Source organism: Rhincodon typus, chromosome 5, assembly GCF_021869965.1.
Source record: "Rhincodon typus isolate 14 chromosome 5, sRhiTyp1.1, whole genome shotgun sequence".
NCBI lineage: Eukaryota > Metazoa > Chordata > Chondrichthyes > Orectolobiformes > Rhincodontidae > Rhincodon > Rhincodon typus.
This window is the reverse complement of record NC_063336.1, coordinates 70,526,554-70,545,675: the sequence shown is the minus strand read 5'-3', so window position 1 is coordinate 70,545,675 and position 19,122 is coordinate 70,526,554. Positions and strand designations below refer to the sequence as shown.

The window sequence follows — 19,122 nt, the reverse complement described above, 5'->3', positions numbered from 1 at the left end:
TAGAAGCTGGATGAACACAGCAGGCCAAGCAGCATCAGAGGAGCAGGAAAGCTGACGTTTCGGGCCCAGACCCTTCATTTTCTGCTTTCCTGCTCCTCTTATGCTGCTTGGCCTGCTGTGTTCATCCAGCTCTACACCTTGTTATCTCAGATTCTCCAGCATCTGCAGTTCCTACTATCTCTGAAACAAAGAGCTTTAATTAGTTGTTTTACTATGTACAGATTGCTATACTGAAGAGGGAACAAAATATAAATAACAAACCAAGCCTGATTATCGTTCAAACATTTCAGGTGGTTTCCTTTTCTAGGACGTTGTATTTATTTTTGACTGAGAGATTAATAGTACAGACAAATACTCAGTAGATACAACACCTCCTTAAAAAAGCAGCTGCCAAGGAGAGAAAAAGTTCTTCTATCAGATAAAACTAGTCTGATGCTTCCATCAGCTGACTGCCAGCTGCTATACTTCTCACTGCAATCAAATAAGTCAGATTAAGCCAGCCAATTGTCGTGGTAAAACAATTCTAATAAACAGTTTTTGTTGGATGATAATGACAGTCTACTCTTGATCATCAGTTAAATGACAAAAGGTGTCAATGTCACTGTCAAACAGCAGCATCTTCTCAGCAATAACCTGCTCACTGACAGTCAGTTTGGGTTCTGCCAGGGCCACTCAGCTCCTGACTTCATTTCAGCCTTGGCTCAATATGGACAAAAGAACTGAATTCCAGAGACGGGGTGAAAGTGACAGTCCTCGACTTCAAATCCGCATTTGAAAGTGTGCGGCATCAAGGAGCACTAGCAAAACTGGAGTCAACGGAAATCAGGGACAAAATTCTCCGGTGGTTGGAGTCATACCCGGCACATAAAAAATTGGTTGTTGTTGTTGGAGGTCTGTCATCTAAGCTCAAGGACATCTGTGCAGAAGTTCCTCAGGGTAGATATTTTTAATCATCAGTTAAGGCATATTAAGCCATCTGCAGCAGATGGAACTTGAACTTGGGCCTTCTGACCCAGAGGTAGAGACACTGACTGCATCACAAGAGCCTCCAGTTTCTCTGTACCCTAGAACCAACCACCTTCAGCCACAATGATGCTCCTTCCATCATTAAGGTCAAATGTGGAAATGTTTGCGGATGATTGCACGATGTTCAGCACTATTTGTGACCCTAAAACAGTTCATGTCTAAATGCAACAAGATCTGAACAATACCCAAGCTTGAGGCAAGAATGACAAGTAACATTCATGCCACAAAAATGCCAGGCAATGAGCATCTCCAATAAGAGATAATCTAACCAACGCCCCACGACATTCAATGACGTTACCAACACTGAACTCATCCAACATCAACTGTCTGGGGTCACCATTGAAACTCAACTGGACTCAAAATATAACTATTGTGGCTAGAAAAGCAGTTCAGAGGCTAGGAATATGGCAGCAAGTAACTCACTTCTTGACTCTCCAAAGCTAGTCAACCATCTATAAGGCACAAGCAAGGAGTATGATGGAACACTCCCCATTTGCCTGGATGAGTGCAGTTTCAACAACATGCAAGGAGTTTAACACCATCAGGACACTGAGGACACTCCCTCAGTGGCAGGGAGTGTGTACTATCTACAAGATACACTCCAGAAAACTGACTAAAGCTCCTTCGCTGCACCTTCCACACCTACAACCACTTCCATCAAGGAGGACAAGGGCGGCAGACAAATGGGAACACAATCACCTGCAAGATTGCCTCCAAGCCACTCACCATTCTGATTTGGAAATTTTCTTAAAGTCATAGAGTCAGAGAGATGTACAACACAGAAACTGACCCATGCCAACCAGATACCCTAAATTAATCTAGATTCTTCATTAACCCCCAGTCACAATCCTGGAATCCCCTCCCAAATGACATTGTGGGCCTACCTACAGCACTTGGAATGCATCCGTTCAAGAAGGCAGCTCAAGACCACTTTCTCGAGGGCAACTAGGGACAGGCAATAAATGTTGGCAGAGCCAACAACATCCATGTCCCATGAGTGAATAAAAAAAAAAACTTATCACAATAACAAATCACATCCATATTATCATAAAGAGTTATAAAATATTTGGCCTGCTTCATGAATCTGCATTTTCTTGTAATTATACATCAACATTCTCCTGTATGGTTTCATTGACACTAATTGCCCTCTCATACTTGGTCCAAATAACCAGTCAATGGGGATGTTGCATCCTGAAGTCAAAGGCAAGCTATCTCCCCTTAAAGCAGGTCCACATAGCCATATTTCATCACAGATGTACCAAGGGGGAACTATAAGTATTTCAGCAAATGTAATTCAGCAATTGAGATTCAGCCTGTTGCTTGACATGGCAGAGTTACAAATTGGTTCACCTACAAAAACTAGACTCCCTCAATTGGTTGAACGTTGATCCAATGATGTTTTTCAACGGAGAGATGATAGTTGGCAACACAGACACTTTATGAAACAAGTAGCACTTGAGAAAATCTTCAAGTCCTCAAATCCAAAATTATTTTAATCCTGGCCTTGATTATTATTTGGCCTTTTTGGTTCTCTTTTCCACTGTAATTTCTTTCTTTAAATTTTGTTGGAAGGCTTGACAACATGGGCCTCCCCTTACCTGCCCTTGTTCTCTCTCTTCACCAATTATGCCCTATCCTGTGGCTACCATTTGCACCTGCATATGCTGCAAGCACTCCAGCCGCACTTTGAAACACTTGGAACCGTGTGCACAGTGCACAATGAACTCTCCCATCGAATTTACTATTTTCCTTGTACTCTTCCGCCATAGACAGGTGAAAAACTCAAAAAGAAAACAGAGAGCAAAATCATGAAGCTGTACTACTCCATATGCTCTTTAATAACCTACCATACTGCCAAAAGAATTTTCACTTTACTGTGAACTTCAGATCGTAGTTGCTGGTTCAAAGTGCGGCTGGAGTGCTTACAGCATGTGCAGGTGCAAATGGTAGCCACAGTATAGGGCATAATTGCTGAAGAGAAAGAACAAGTGCAGGTAAGGGGAGGCCCATGTTGTCAAGCCTTCCAGCAAAATTTAAAGAAAGAAATTCCAGAGGAAGAAAGCCAAAAAGGCCAAATAATAATCAAGGCCAGGATTAAAATAATTTTGGATTTGAGGACTTGAAGATTTTCTCAAGTGCTACTTGTTTCATTTTCACCAGTTCATTTAATAGGTGATGCTTTCATGTACTAATAATACCTTATCTACACGTGCTTACATCGACAGCATTTGTACTCAACAGAATAGAACTAGAATAATTCATTAATGATCATCAACTCTTCATCAAATGTGAAGCTGCACACATAAAGGAAAACATTAATTTACTGGACAACGTACTTCGCATCAAGACAGACAAGTTAAGAAAAGATTTTCTCCAAAATAACTGGTACACACTCCTACACATGAAAAACCATTGTCTTAAACATATCCTCTACAGACTGGCAAGGTCGCAGCTAATGTATTTCTGTTATACAATCCGTTTTACAAAGCTGGAATATTTTAGCTAAGCAGAAAGAACCCTATTTACTGCATCCTGGATCTCAGTCTCTTAAATTTAACAATTGATAGTGCTTGTTACAATAGGATCCACACCATTTTTATAGATGACTCAGCATTCCTTCATGTTGAGCAACAATAAGGAGCAGCACAGGAGGATGCCAAGGGTACAAGATGTACCCTGAGTGCAGGAATCAAATTTCCATCACCAAGAGTGGCTTGGTAGCAACATGACTGTCCTGTGCTAGCCAAGTCATAAAGGATGCAGCTGCCACAGGTGATAAAGTAACCAACAGGAGGGAAAAAAAAAAATCTGCATGATGGTCCTTGTGGAGACAATGTTCAATCTTCACATTCCGTATACGATCTATCGTGCTGTATGGCACTACCATTGTGATAGATGGGAAAGATTTTGAACAGATCTAGCGCTGAAAACTGGCATTCCTGAGGCATTGTGTGCAATGAGCAAGGAACTGCATTAAATTAGAATTTGTAATTTCAGTACAGCTTATCTACCACTCTCCATTACCATCAAGCCAGGAAATCAATGCTGGTTGAAAGACTGCAGGATAGCATGCCTAAAAGTGAGGTTTCAACTTCGTGAGGTTACACACTGGACTACAAACAATGCAAGAAGCAATGATTTACAAGGCAAAGCAATTCCACAACCAAAAGATCAGATTTAAGCTCTACTGTCCTGCCACATCCAGATACAATGAATGATGGACAGTTAAACTAACAGGAGGTGGCTGCACAAATATCCCGAACGTAACCATGAGGCAGCAATCACATCGTTGCACAAGCCAAGTCTGAAATATTTGTCTCCATGCTCAGCTAGAAGTACGGTGCGTGATTCAAATTTGTCTCCTCCTGAAGATCCCTGAATCACAGATGTCAGTCTTCAAATGATTCAATTCACTGTACATTAAATCCTAAAGGGCTGAAAGCACTGTACATGACCAAGGGTATGGGCCTTGACAAAATTCCAACAATAGTTAACAAATATTAACAATTGTTAACGTCCATGAATCTGAATGAGCTACACTCTAACCAAGCTGCTCCAGTACAGTTACAACACTGACTTGAATATTGCAAATTGCCCAGGTATGTCCTGTTCACAAACAGCAGTATGTCAAGTGAACTAATTATTTTCCTATCAGTCTGTTCTTGATCAATGACAAAGCAATGTGATCAAATGTGCTATGAAGTACACTTGCTTACCAATAATCTGCTCACTGACATTCACTTTGGCTTCTGCCAGGGCCACTCAGTGCCTGACCTCAACAGAGCTTTGGGCAAGAGAGCTGAAGACAGAGTGGCTACCCTGGACATTGAGGTCACAATCAGCAGAGTGTGGCATCAAGAAGCAGGAGTAAAACTGGAATGAATAGGAATGGGTAAAAACTCCCTGTTGGATAGAGTCATGCCTGACACAAAGAATGATGGCTGTGGCTGTCAGAAGTCAGTCATCTCTGTTCCAGAACATCTGTGCAGATGTTTCTCAAGACAGCACAGTAAGCCACCATCTTCTGCTACTTCAATGATGTTTCCATTGTCATAAGAGCAAAAATGGGGATACTCGCTGATGATTTCACCAAGTTCAGTATCATTCACAACTCCTCAGATGGTGAAAGAGCCCATGACCAAATGCAGTAAGACTTGGACAATATTCAGGTTTTACCTAACAAGTAACATTCACACATATTAAGTGGCAGATAATGACCATTTCTAACGAGAGATAACGAAACCATTGCCCCTTGATACTCAGTAGGGTTGCCATCACTGACCTCACCTCTCAATACCTTCCAAACTCATAACTATCATCGAGAAGCTCAAGGCAGCAAATACATAGAAATATCATCCACAAGTTCACCTCCAAACTACACACCATTCTGACTTGGAAATACATCACTACTGCTTCACTGTCACTGTCAAAATCATTGACCTTCCTCCCCAGTAGCACTGTAGGTCCAACTACACTAAATGGACTGCAGTGGATCAAGAAGGCAGCTCATCACCACCTCACAGGCAAATAAGGATGGACAATAAATGCTGGCGCAACTAGTAATACCAAATTTCATGAATGAAATAAAAGAAAATCATGCACCGACTGTACAAATGTAGATTACTCTAATATTCCTGCAGGGCACACCACAAACAACGTCAAATCCCAGGATCATAACTTGAAGGCTCTGAAAACTCCAGATCCAGCCAAACATTGAACTGTGTTCAGTCACCCAATTTACAATTCCTGAATGTGATAATTGCTTTCCAATTGGAATTATTTTTCCCCCAGAACCCTCAGAGAAGGAAAGAACAATGTTAACTGTATGTTATGGTTTGTGAAGTGGTAGGTAAATGGCACAAGTTGACCTGCATTAGTCAAGTGATGTATCATTAATTATCAAAGTATTCTTTCTTAAAAACCAGTTGCAAATCAAAAACCGCAAACTAGGTCCAGGTTTATCAATGGTCAATGCCACAAGAATTTTCCATGTACTTATTATTTTCAACTTATTTTGAACAGACTTCTGTGGGTGTAATTTCCTGAATATTTGCTCCCAAAAACATTCAAATCTAGTTGTGAAGCAAAAACCCTCCATAAAAGATTAAGCAAACATAATTACAAGTGGGGGTCATACACTGTTATGCTATGCTCAATTCCCTCTACTTTACACAAGTCTAATTTATCTCTGCACTAATTCTCCCTGGTTTATTATGGTTATGCCATCAGCCTGAAAAGACAAATGCTCATTTTCTGTCATTATACAATTTAAAACAGGTGCTTAAACAATGAATTAATGAACAGCAAAGGTTATTTTTCCTCATGTTTTGACATTTTCAGTTAGTTTAAGAACAAATCCATCCATTGGCACATTGTTTCTTGAATTACATTTTGTGGCTTCAGTTCAAGCGGTGTTAAAAATTAAAGTACTTTCATGACTCTACGTTCTTAAACCTGCTGTGCCTAAAGAAAAGAATGATTGTTCAAAAGCCCATGGAAGGAAACCATTTTTGTTCTGTACTTCTCCAATTCTGGAAAGTTTAGTGACTTTTACATTCTCGTGTACGCAGATGAGATTGCCATGAAGTTTAGGCATAAACTGAAATGGACATGAGGCATAAATTTTACACATATCTCACCACACCACATGGAAAATCCACTCCTGTAGGGGGACAACTTTTTTCTAATTAACATAAGAATAGAACATTTCAGACCAATGAGAAAAAACTACTCACAACTGATCATTTAAAACATTTCAACTGGAGCAAATAGAAAAAAAGTACACTGAAACAAAAATATTCACAGCTACACAATGTTGTCAAAATATTAACTGCAGAACACTTGCGTAATAGAGTTGCTTGATACTTTGTTTCTGAGTTTACAACAGCATAGAGAAACCGTGAGACATAGGAGCAGAACTAGGCCATTGGGCCAAAAGCCTGCCTTGTCATTCAATCACGATGATATGTTTTTCAACCCCATATTCCAGCCTTTTCCCTGTAACCCTTAATCCCCTTACTAATCAAGAATCTCTCTCTTTCTTAAATACACTCAATGACTTGATTTTCGTTGCAATGAGTTCCACAGATTCATCACCATCTGGCTGAAGAACTTCCTCTTCGTCTCAGTTCTAAAGGGTCATCCCTTAACTGGGACTGTGCCCTCGGGACCTAGTCTCTCCTACTAGTGGAAATACCTTCTCCACGCCCACTATATCGAGGCCTCTCAGTATTCTCTAGGTTTCAATCAGGTCCCCTCCCTCATCCTTCTAAATTCCATTGAGTACAGACCCAGTCATCAAGCACACATCATATGACAAGACCTTCATCCCAGGATCACTCTGTAAAACACATCCAGCACATCCTTGCTAGACACGGGGCCTTAAAACTGCTCAAAATAGTCTGAATGCAGTCTGACCACAGCCTTATACAGCCTCAGTTGTATATCCCTGTTCTTGTATTCCAGCCTTCTTGAAATGAATGCTAACACTGCATGTTAACCTTCAGAGAATCCTGAATGAGGACTCCCAAATCCCTTTGAGCTTCAGACTGCCGAAACCCTTCCCCATTTAGAAAAGACAGTCTGTGCCTCTATTCTTCCTACCATAGTGCATAATATCACACTTTCCCACACCGTATTCTACCTGCTAGTTCTTTGCTCACACTCCTAGCCTGTTCAAGTCCTCTGCAGTCTCCCTGCTTCAACATAACTTGACCCTCCATCTATCTTTGTGCTATCTGAAAACTTTATCCAGATCCTTCATCCAGATTATTAATGTACAACATGAACAGTTGAGGTCCTAACATCGACCTCTGCTGAACTCCACTAACCACCGGCTGTCATCCTGAAAAAGACCTGTTTATACCTACTCTCTACTTTCTGCCAATCAACCAATCTCTATCCATGCCGGTACCTTGCCCCTAACACCATGGGCTCTTATCTTACTTAGCAGCCTCCTGTGCAGTACCTTGTGAAAGGGCTTCTGGAAATTCAAAATGATCATTTCCACTGGCTCTTCTTTCTCCAATTTGCTCGTCACCTCCTTGAAGATTTCTAACAGATTTGCCTGGCATGACTTCTCCTTGACAAAGCCATACCAACTCAGCCCTATTTTACCAAGTACTTCCAAGTGTGCTGCAATCTCGCACTTAATAATGGACTCACAAGAGATGATGCTACAGCCACCAGGTTTGTGGGGTTATATAGCTAGTTTTTTTTATTGCCATACTTTATGACGTTTCAGGAGGTGCAATCCAAACTTCAGTCTAGAATTCCATGGAGAAGAAATCCTAATAATTTAAAGAAGTCACGGTGAACTGGTCTTCCCTATTCAATAACTACATGAACTACATAGCTGACATTAAATTAGATTTCATTACTTTAGTAATATTTATGGTACTTATTTGGTTGAAAGTATCTTTATCACAATTTGTTGTGATTTCTACTCAATGCTAAATCCCTCATTTCATCTGTAACTTAATAGCTAACAACACCAAGTCACTTAAACAGCTTAAATTTCATACATGGAATATAATGATAATTTTACAGATGAAATCCTATAGAGTGCCGAAGTGCAGCTTTGCCAAAATTACAAAAAAGATGCAGCCATCAGTTCCCACTTTTTGAATCCCTGACTTTAGGTGATAAAGCAGTGTGTACTGATATTTGAAAACCGATCCTACTACTCTTCTGAAATATTCCCACTGCCCTATCACTCAAGAATTTATATTCTGCAATATGTTTCCTTTGGATAGGCTGTTAAACTGAGCTCCAAGTTTCAAGTGACATGAAAACCCATGGCACTGTTGAAGGAACATAGGGAGTTGACCCACTGTCCTGATCAAATGCCCACACTCTGCAAATATCACTAGAAAAAACAGATTAACTGTGCATTCATTTCAGTGATTGCTCCTGAACAACAGCTATACAACAGTTACTGCACGTCAGAAGGTTTTTAATTGCATGACATATTTCTTGATGTTTTGACAGCATAGTAATGAAGAGTTGGGAAGTCATGTTGCAGCTGTACAGGACATTTGTGAGGCCACTTTTAGAATACTACATACAACTCTAGTCACCCTTCTATAGGAAAGATGTTGTTAAACTTGAGTGGGTGCAGAAAAGATTTACAAGGATGCTGTTGGGAATGATGGGGTGGGGGTGGGGAGTTTGAATTATGGGGAGAGGCCGAATAGGCTGGAGCTATTTTTCCCCCTGGAGTGTCGAAGGCTGAGAGTTGATCTTATGGAGGTTTATAAAATCACGAGCTGCATGGATAGGGTGAATGGCCAAAGTCTTTTTCTTAGGGTAGGAGAAGCCAAAGCTAGGGGGCATTGGTTTAAAGTGAGAGGGGTAAGATTTAAAAAGGACCTGAGGGGCAACTTTTTCATGCAGAGGATGGTATGTATAAAGAACAAACTGCCAGAGGAAGTGGAGGAGGCAGATACAATTACAATGTTTAAAAGGCATCTGGATGCGTGTATGAATTGGAAGGGTTTACAGGGATACAGACCAAATGCTGGCGATTGGGATGTCTGATCGGCACGGAAGAGTTGGACTGATGGGTCTGTTTTCGTGCTGGATGACCCTATGAATAGATAAATGTGATTTTTCTATTGGAAATCTAACTTGACTTACATTATTAAATGCAAGATGCTCTAAACAGCCAACAAAGAATTTATGATAAGCTAGGAGCAAAAGCGCAATTGTTCCACTGGAAGTGCAGACGACATTGATTCTGTTACTTTTTGAAGTCACTAATTAGCCAAGTAAGTTACAGTTTTTTCCCTTTGTTAACTGTTTATTTCTTAGTGACAAGCCAATTAAAGACTCACAGCAACGACAAGAAACTTGTAAAATTGCACAATGCTGCACTTCAGCAGCTATCCAGCTAACACCCTATACCTATATATTGCTTTGGTTTCATTTCTCCATTCACTACTTCAGTATGCCGCACATATGAAGAAAACTTTCCTTGGTTTAACATAGCTGATCTCAGCAATGCGTTGGCTTCTAATGAAAGAGAAATTCTGCCTTGAACAAAACACCAAAATGCATAAAACCATATCAATATGCTATTGTGCTGCCTTCCAAGGTTAGTGTTCTACAGGTAGGGTCAGATAGTTACATTTGTTAAAGAATCAACTAGGTAGGCCGAGTGTCACAGCAGTCATGTGGCATTCATACAGGAACAAAATTTGTCTCAATCCCCCCTGCTAGGATACATGACCTATGCCGTCAGCATAAAAGTTGACACCCATCACCATCAATCTGTGTTTATACAGTGCCCTTACTATTGTAAAATATCTCATGGCACTTCAAACAAGAACAAAGTATGACAACATGCCACTTAAGGACATATTAGGACACATGACCAAATCTTTGCTCAGAAGAGGTAGGCTTAAAAGGAGCATCTCAGAAGTGCAAAGAAAAGCAAAAAGATTTAAAGAGGGAATTCCAAAGCAGAGGAAAGATGGAGGCTGAAGGGGTGACTTGATAGAGGTCTACAAAATATGAAAGGCATAGATAGGGTGGATAGTCAGAGGCTTTCGCCCAGGATGGAAAGGTCAACTACAAGAACAGAACAGTGGCTCAGTGGTTAGCACTGCTGCCTCACAGCACCAGGGACCCAGGTTCGATCCCAACCTTGGGCGACTGTCCGTATGGAGATTGCACATTCTCCCTGTGTCTGCGTGGGTTTCCTCTGGGTGATCCAGTTTCCTCCCACAGTCCAAAGATGTGCAGGCTAGGTGGATTGGCCCTGCTAAATTGCCCATTGTGTTCAGCTATGTGTAGATTAGTTGGGGATGGGTCTGGGTGGGATGCTCAGAGGGTCGGTGTGGACTTGTTGGGCCGAAGGGCCTGTTTCCACACTGTAGGAATTCTATGAAGAGGGCACAGTTCAAGGTGAGAGTGGGGAACTTTAGGGGAGAAGTGCAGGGAAACGTTTTAAATTAGAGGGTGGAGTGTTCCTGGAATGCACTGCCAGTGGTCAACTTTCCTGCTCCTCTGGCTGCCTGGCCTGCTGTGTTCCTCCAGCTCCACACTGTGTTGAGTATGGGCAATGCAAAGGGGATCTAAATAAGGAATGGGAATCGGTGTAGGCTTGGTGGGCCGAAGGGGATGTTCCTGCATTGTATTGTATTGTATTGATTTAGGTAGCTAAAAACATGGCCAGCAGAGTGACTGCAGTAGTCTGAGGCTGCCCTCCCCAAGACTCAGATGAAGCATAAAACAGTCTTACAATTTTTGTTCTCTGGATGAATGATGGTGAACCTATGACTTAAGGAAATTATTGTATGGGCTGAAAGTTTCTCAGCAAGAGAAAGCTTTTGCACTTTCAATGTAATCAATGGTAACATAACAAGCCACCCATACTGCTGAGGGCCAATTAAACTGATCTAATGACATTTTCTAAAAAAAAACTCATTCTGGGTTTTACAACACGGCAATTCATTCCTTATACAACTGTATTTCAAGAATTAGCAAACGTGAACCTGCATTTTATAATACCACGCTCAAGAATCAAGGCTGAATTAAACAATACATGTGTGTAACTATAATGCAGTAAGAAGGGGTCTTTCCATGGGTCAGTCTGGTCTACACAAAAGTTATACAGGCAAAAAAAAATCCAAATTTTGAACAAAAGAAAGCAGACAGAAAAATTAATCCTGTAGCAAAATGGTTACAGTGAAAGTGAGATGAAAGGAACGAACAGTGAGGTTTCACAGTTAAGTGACTGATCACCTCATTTTTAATGCATAAGCTGTTTTATTGATCATAGTTTCTGACTAGACAATAAACCTTGCCAGCTGTTGCTGGGTCATTACAGTTGGGAACTGACCAATATGTCAGTCATGATTCCATTTAAAAAAGCTGAACTCAAGAAGTGTTGATTATATAATCAAAGTGGATTCTTTCTTCAATTTTAGTCATTGGCTTGAAAGCTATGATAAGTGGATTCATAGCCATTTTCCACAAGATTCAGAAATCACAACGGGACTTTTAAAACATTTGGAAAGTAATCATACCATATTAAGACCTAAAAGCAGCCACGTCAAACATGTTTTAGAATTATCCATGAAGGGTCTCAACAGCATAACCACAGTCAACTCATCAAAACACAGGTCATGGTAAGGTAGATCATTTTATACATCGATATTACATTGTACTTTACACAAAATTCATGAAAATATGACATCAAATCTCTTCAGCTGGAAACAGTATTCTGGAACAACATTTTCATTGCACTTTTACTGTAAAAATAATAAAAAGGCAGGAGGCAAAGCTAACTGGTCAATGGAACTTGTAGGACCGGAAGGTTGCTTTCAGTGTGAGTTCCACAAGGTTCAGTATAAGATTCCTTGCTTAGATTTGAGCTTGAGTGTATAGGCTATGATAAAAAGTTTGTAGATGATATAAAAATGACAGAAAGCTACAGACTACAGGTAGATATCAAGGAGCGAGACAGTAGCAAAATGGAGTTCAATCTAGGAAAGCATGATAAAATGGATTTGGAAGTAGTCAACAAGGCAGGAAACATAATAAATAGTAGGATACTGACAAGTGTAATGGAATAGAGGGACCTTAGATGACGTATCTACGAATCCCTGAAGGTGGAGCAGGTAGTGGAACAGGTAGCTAAAAAGGCGGACACGAAGATATGCACAACACTTGTCTTTACTGGTCCAGGAACAGAATCCAAAACATGGGAGGTTTTGCTGGAACTGTATAAAACATGGGGTAGGCCACAGCTGAAGTACTGTATGCAACTGTGACTGTTGCACTATAGGAACACTGATTGCATACACGTGGATGCAGAAGGGATTTACAAGGACGTTGGCTGAAATGCAGAATTTGAGTTTGAGTAAAGATTGAATAAGATAGGATTACTTGCTTTGGAACAGAAGGGGCTGGCAGCAGACCTGATAAATTCTTCATAGTTATAAAGAGGACAAGATAGATTGGTTAGGAAGGTCCTGTTTCCCTTGGCTAAAGGATCCATTACCAGCAGGCACAGATTTAGCGTAAGATGTTGGAGGTTTAGAGGGGATTTTAGGAGGCACATTTCACCCAGAGGATGCTGCAGATCAGAAAATCTCAGACAAATACTTGAGACACAACCCTAATGACATTTAACAACATACTTGAATGTGCACTTAAAGTGCTGTAACCTACAAGGCTACAGGACAAGTACCAAAAAGCAGGACTGGGCTGGATAATTTCCTGTCAACTGTTGAGAATATGTTGGGGCTGCTATAATTCTGTTGTATAGATTTTTTGAAATATTAATGGTGTCACACGTACGTCTGAACATAACTTAGTGGTCAAGATTTCTCACTAAATAAAAACTGAAAGAACTGCGGATGCTGTAAATCAGAAACAAAAACAAAAGTTGTTGGAAAGGCTCAGCAGGTCTGGCAGCATCTGTGAAGAAAAAAATTAGAGTTAACTTTTCAGGTCAGGTGACCCTTCCTCAAAACTTCCTCGTTCTGAGGAAGAGTCACCAGGCCCGAAATGCTAACCTGATATTTTTTCCTTCACAGATGCTGCCAGACCTGCTGAGCTTTTCCAGCAACTTCTGTTTTTGTTCAAGATTTCTCACTACCCTCTTGCCAAGTTACATATTTAACTAAATTCTGATGCATACCATTTCCTGCACTGCAAGCGAGATCAACAATGTCACGTCACATTTGATTTGTTAACAGTTTGAGAAATTACTTTTGAAGTTCATGCAATGGAGTTTTAGAAATGGAAAGAAAATGCATAATACATGGCTGTGTGCAGTTAATTTGAACAACTTGCACAAACTGAGCTACAAGTTCAACAGTTCAATCATTTATGACACGATAAACTCATCAACCCCATGAGAATTTACAGGGTGTGTAGGAAAACTTTGGTTATAGAACAAGCATAGAAATTACACAAGCATTACATTTATGCATTTTTCATTCAAACATTCAGCCTATCTTTATGAAACTTGGAAAAATATACCTACAGCATGATGAAAGGTACGTAGAAAATTAATGATAAAACAGTCTTCCCTACGACACACATAAAACCTGGAAAGTTTAGCATAAGTCAACAGAAATAAAATAAAAATTAACAGCAAGCTGGAGATTACAGAAATTAATCAGACTATTCTATGTCAAAGCTGCAATCATCTTTTATGCTCACCATTCCATTCTTTTTATGGTAATAGCTGAGGACAGGAAAGCGACCACCTTGACGAAATGTAGCAACTTTTTTCAAAATTTCATCATCAGTTGATTTTGGCACCATGACAATAGGAGGATAGGAGGGGCAAACAGCGAAATCTTTGTTAACATAGCTTAGTCTCCATTCATCTGTCTGAAAGAAAAGCAAATATTGTTTCCATTATTCAAAAGGCTTTCTTGCTGATTAAATCTTACTTGCAACAAAAATTGCTGCTTTTAAAATATTCATGCCAATAGACCGTTTCAAGTTTATGACAACTTATGCCTTGGAGTAATTTATATACCAGCCAGATTTTGGGGAATGCCCATGTTTGCAATTGCAAAATTGATTGCACAGCAATTTTCCTTTTTAGATTTCAGATTAATATTATGCAGCTACTAAGGCCCAAAGTTCTAGAGATCCTCCCTAAATCTGATGCTTTACCTTGCTTTGTTCTTCCAAGCCTACCCAATCTGGGAAAACTTTTGGTCAAACACCAAGACAACAAGTTATGCAGCTCAAGGTCAAATTTTTGTTTGACACACTTATAAATTACCTTGACACAGTATGTTGTTAGGAAACGCTAGGAAAATCCAAGCTGTCATTTTCTCTCATTCGAAATTCCATAACAAAATTATTTTATAAATCACATGCAAATAAGTCAACAAAAATCAGCCAAAGCAAAGGAACTCCCCATCCAAAATGAAGTAAGTTCTTTCTAAAGGATTCTTCATATCTCAAATTCTAATCAATGCTACATAGTTAGATAATACATGAATTAATTAGTTTTTATCAACTCCATTCTTTTAAACTGCTGTTTGGTCTATTTTCCCATTGCTTAATTGAACTACAATTATCATAACGTGAATATTTAAAAAAAAAACAGAAAGGAAATTGCCTCTATAACCCAATGTTTGTAATCACACCCAATAATCAAATCACAGATTAGTTACAGAGGGGGCACATTCACCCTGTTGGGTCTGTTCTAGCATTCCAAAGGAGCAATTTGCCTCATGCCACTCCCCAACCTTCTCCCTGTCTATTTTTCTTCAGATAATCCAATTTTCTCTTGAATGCCTTAAATGAATTAACAGCCACCACGCATTGAGGCAGTGCATCCAGATCCTAACAACTCATTGTGTAAAAACCTTTTCTTCATGCTGCCTTACTTTTTTCTGTCAAACACTGAGTCTGTCTCCTCTAATTCTCAACTTTTCTACAATTAAAGAAGTTTCTCCCAAACTCCTCTGTCCAGATCCTTCATGACTTTGAGCACTCACACATCAAAATCTCCCTTCAATTTTCCTAACACTTCCAATTTATCTTCCTAACTGAAGTTCCTTATTCCTGGAAACATTCTTGCTCTATCTAATGCCTCTCTATACTTCCTGGGGTGAACTGTGGCACCCAGAACTGGACACAGTACGCCAGTTGAGGCCAAACCAATGTTGGACACAAGTTTAACACAACCTCTTTGTTTCTGTACTCCATTTCCAATAAATAAATCCTTGGATACTGCGTGCTTTACAAACCTTGCTCTCAAATGTTTCACCATCTTCAATTATTTATTCACATATGTATCCAGGTCCCTCTGCTCCCGCACAGCCTTCAAAATAACATATTCAGAATTATAGGTAATTATTTGAAACTGCCCCTTCATGTTTATCCTACAAACTTACATGACTTCACACCCTAGTCCTTTAAATTTTATCTGCCACTAACGCATTTATTCCACCAACCCGTCTGTATCCTTTTGCAGTTCAATATTTCTCAAAATACTTCAAAGTTTAAGACAGCTCACAAATTTTGAAATTATGCCCTGTACATCAAGATCTAGGAGATTAACGTATATATCAGAGAACAAAAGACTCAACAGTGATCCCTGGAGCACTTTACTTTAGCATTACTCTTGCCTAGAAACATCCATTGCCTCCCTCCTTTTATTTCCTGTATCAATGTTGCTAATGTTCCTTTTATTCCACAAGTTTAACTTCGCTCACAAGTCTGTTGTGTAGCACTTTATCAAAAGCCCTTTAAAAGTGTACATAATCCACATCAACACTTCAAAAGAATTCCAGCAATTTAGTTAAACAAAATTTGCCCTCCACAAAACCATGCTGGCTTTTCTTAATTAACTTACATTTGCCCAAGTGATTGTTAATTTCATCTCAAATTACTGTTTCGAGAAGCATTCTTGCACTGACGTTAAACTGACTACTTTCAGTTTTTGGGCCTATCGTTAAACCTCTTTTTGAATAAGGGTTAACATTTGGAATTCTCTGGTCCTCTGCCACCACAGTCTAAGGAAGACCAGAGAATTACGGTAAGCATCTCTGCAATTGCCACACTTATTGCTCTCACTCTCCTTGGATGCAACACATCTGATCCTAGTGTTCATCAACTTCAAGTATAGTCAATCCAATAATTTCCACTTTAATCAATTTTATCCTCCAAGAATCTGAATTACCTTCTCTTTTACCATGACCTGCTTAGCATTATCCTCTTTGCTAATGTTGGTTTCAAAGTATTAATTTAATACTTCAGCAGTGTCTCCTGTTTCCACACATTTAATGTCTAATTTCCCATCGCTGTGTGAAAATATTTATCATGAACCATGGTCATGTCTACTGCCTCCACATTCAAGTTACCTTTTTGGTCTCTAATTCATAGTCATAGAATCCCTACAGTGCAGATAGAGGCCATTTGGCCTCATTGAGAAGAGCATCCCATCCAGAGCCAACTCCCCATCCTAAGTGTGCAATCCCATATTTACCATGGCTAATCCACCGAGCCTACATCCCTGGAAGCTACAAGGAAATTTAGCATGGCCAATCCACCCAAACTGCACACCTTTGGACTAAAAACCAGTGCAGCTGTGAAAACCCAAGCAGACACAGGGAGAACGAGTATACTCCACACAGGCAAGTACCCAAGGCTGGAATTGAGCCTGGGTCCCTGGTGCTGTGAAATACCAGTATTAACCATTGTGCCACTGTACTACCCATCCAGTATAATGCCTCATTTCAATCATAAAATACTTCAGGATTTTACTCAGTAACACTTGCTTGTACTCCTTTTATGTCTTCTTTTTGCTTTACTATTTTCCCTTCTAATTTCCCCCCTGTACTTCCAATACTCCTCTAAGTTTCCTTCAAGACATAATTCTTGGAATCTAATAAATGTTCTTTGTTCCTGATCCAACAATATATATTTTCTGATATTTGCACAAGTCTAGGTTTGAATTCAACTTTTGTTTCAGAAAGAATGCTCTCTCTCTTTTTAGGCTTGCTATATACTGAAAAAAAAAAAGTTGTCCTGAATGCGTTAGAAATTCTGTATCCTCAGCACCATTTACACTGAATTTAGCTCAGTTGTTATGGAGATGGTTGAAATTCCAGACTATGCTCCTTTTTGGTTTCAAGTTGCTTACGTATTTGCCAAATATGGCCAAAACCCAAAACCATACCAGCAATTGGAATAAACTCATGCACCATACTTGCAAATAATTAAAATTGGACTCACTGATGCAGAAAGCAAAGTAAACTCATGCTCAGGAAGGAAGGAGTGCCATCCATCTTCCAAAACCTCAAACATAGGTCGATAAAAGAAAGGATACATCAATGTGGTAGAATCCAAAGTAGATAATGTCTGAACAAGGGAAAAACAAATAAAGCATTATCACTTCCAAGATTATTCAGTCCCACTTTCACCGCAAACTTACAGGCCAAGCTATTTTTAAAAGGAAGTCTTCAACTTCATTTCCCATTAAAAGCATCAAATCCTCCTGTTGTTTTGTGGTGCCAGCAGCTATCATTATCATACAGAAAATGTACCAACATTCTGCATGCACCCAGTCACAGGATAACCATGAGAAAAACAATCTGGCTGATTTCTTCTTTTGAACACAAGCCATTCGCAGCATCCAAAGCCTCGGATGGGACACTCTGGTAAATTTAATGCCTCATCAGAAGGTGCGCACCTCAAACCTTGCAGCTTTTTTAGTACTGCAGTACCAGCATGAGTCTAAGTCCTTAAATGTTACATGATGCCACAACATTGTGTGACACTATTGAAATGTTCTCCTAACCAAGCGAGACTGTTAAAATAAAAAGAAGTATTTAATTTGTGTTGATGGTTCAATAACCAAAACTACTCGTGATCTTTTGCAGGCATTGGTAACCTCTTAAAAATTATGGCAAAACCAAGTTCTTTTGAGGTCCAAGTGGAGGCAATATTAAGTAAATGAAGTTCAACAATATTAAGCAGATTATCTGCACGAGCATAAACATCTTATAAAATTCATGAAACCTATTTAATGATATGTGCTCAATGAAGCATGCCATAATTTCTGAAGTGTCATGTTGGATTCACCATACATCGGTTACTTGTTTGTATCACTGTCTTCTTTCTTTATGAACAGCAACAACAACTTCAAATGAATAGGAAATTTACTCACAAGAAACATGATCACAAAGCCTAGGAACTTTCCACAGTGAGCACATATCTTCCAAACCTCAAATTTAGGAAAAAATAAATTAGGGCACTTAATTATCTTAAAAGAAAGCCCTAACAACGAAGGCTACTCGCACCCCAGCTAAAAACTAGAGACCAAACTGGTTAAGACTTCACAGTAGACTTGGAATGCTGATTATAAAATCCATACAGACTTTGAAACTGTCTCATCAAATGAGGCAAGTAAATCCTTGCACCAAACTGGAAATTCTAGTTGCATGAACTAATCCTTAAAGGACTTAGCACAAGCCGTCAAAGTAATTACACCTGCTGGTGATCTATTCTGAAAAGTGGGCAGACAATATATCTAGAAATGGTAGGAACTGCTGATGGTGGAGAATCTGAGATAACAAGGTGTAGAGTTGGATGAACACAGCAGGCCAAGCA

The 19,122-nt window shown here is 39.6% G+C and overlaps 1 protein-coding gene across 1 annotated transcript in view; it reads right to left on the bottom strand.

The window, feature by feature from the left end:
- LOC109931943 (myotubularin-related protein 9) overlaps positions 1–19,122 on the bottom strand; it is a 32,386-nt gene that overhangs the window by 8,587 nt on the left and 4,677 nt on the right. Inside the window, exons 3-4 of the mRNA XM_048597214.1 lie at positions 17,746–17,871; positions 14,203–14,376 (exon numbers count right to left, since the gene is read on the bottom strand). Of these exons, the coding sequence (XP_048453171.1) occupies positions 14,203–14,376; positions 17,746–17,871 (300 nt within the window). The remainder of the gene's footprint in view (positions 1–14,202; positions 14,377–17,745; positions 17,872–19,122) is intronic.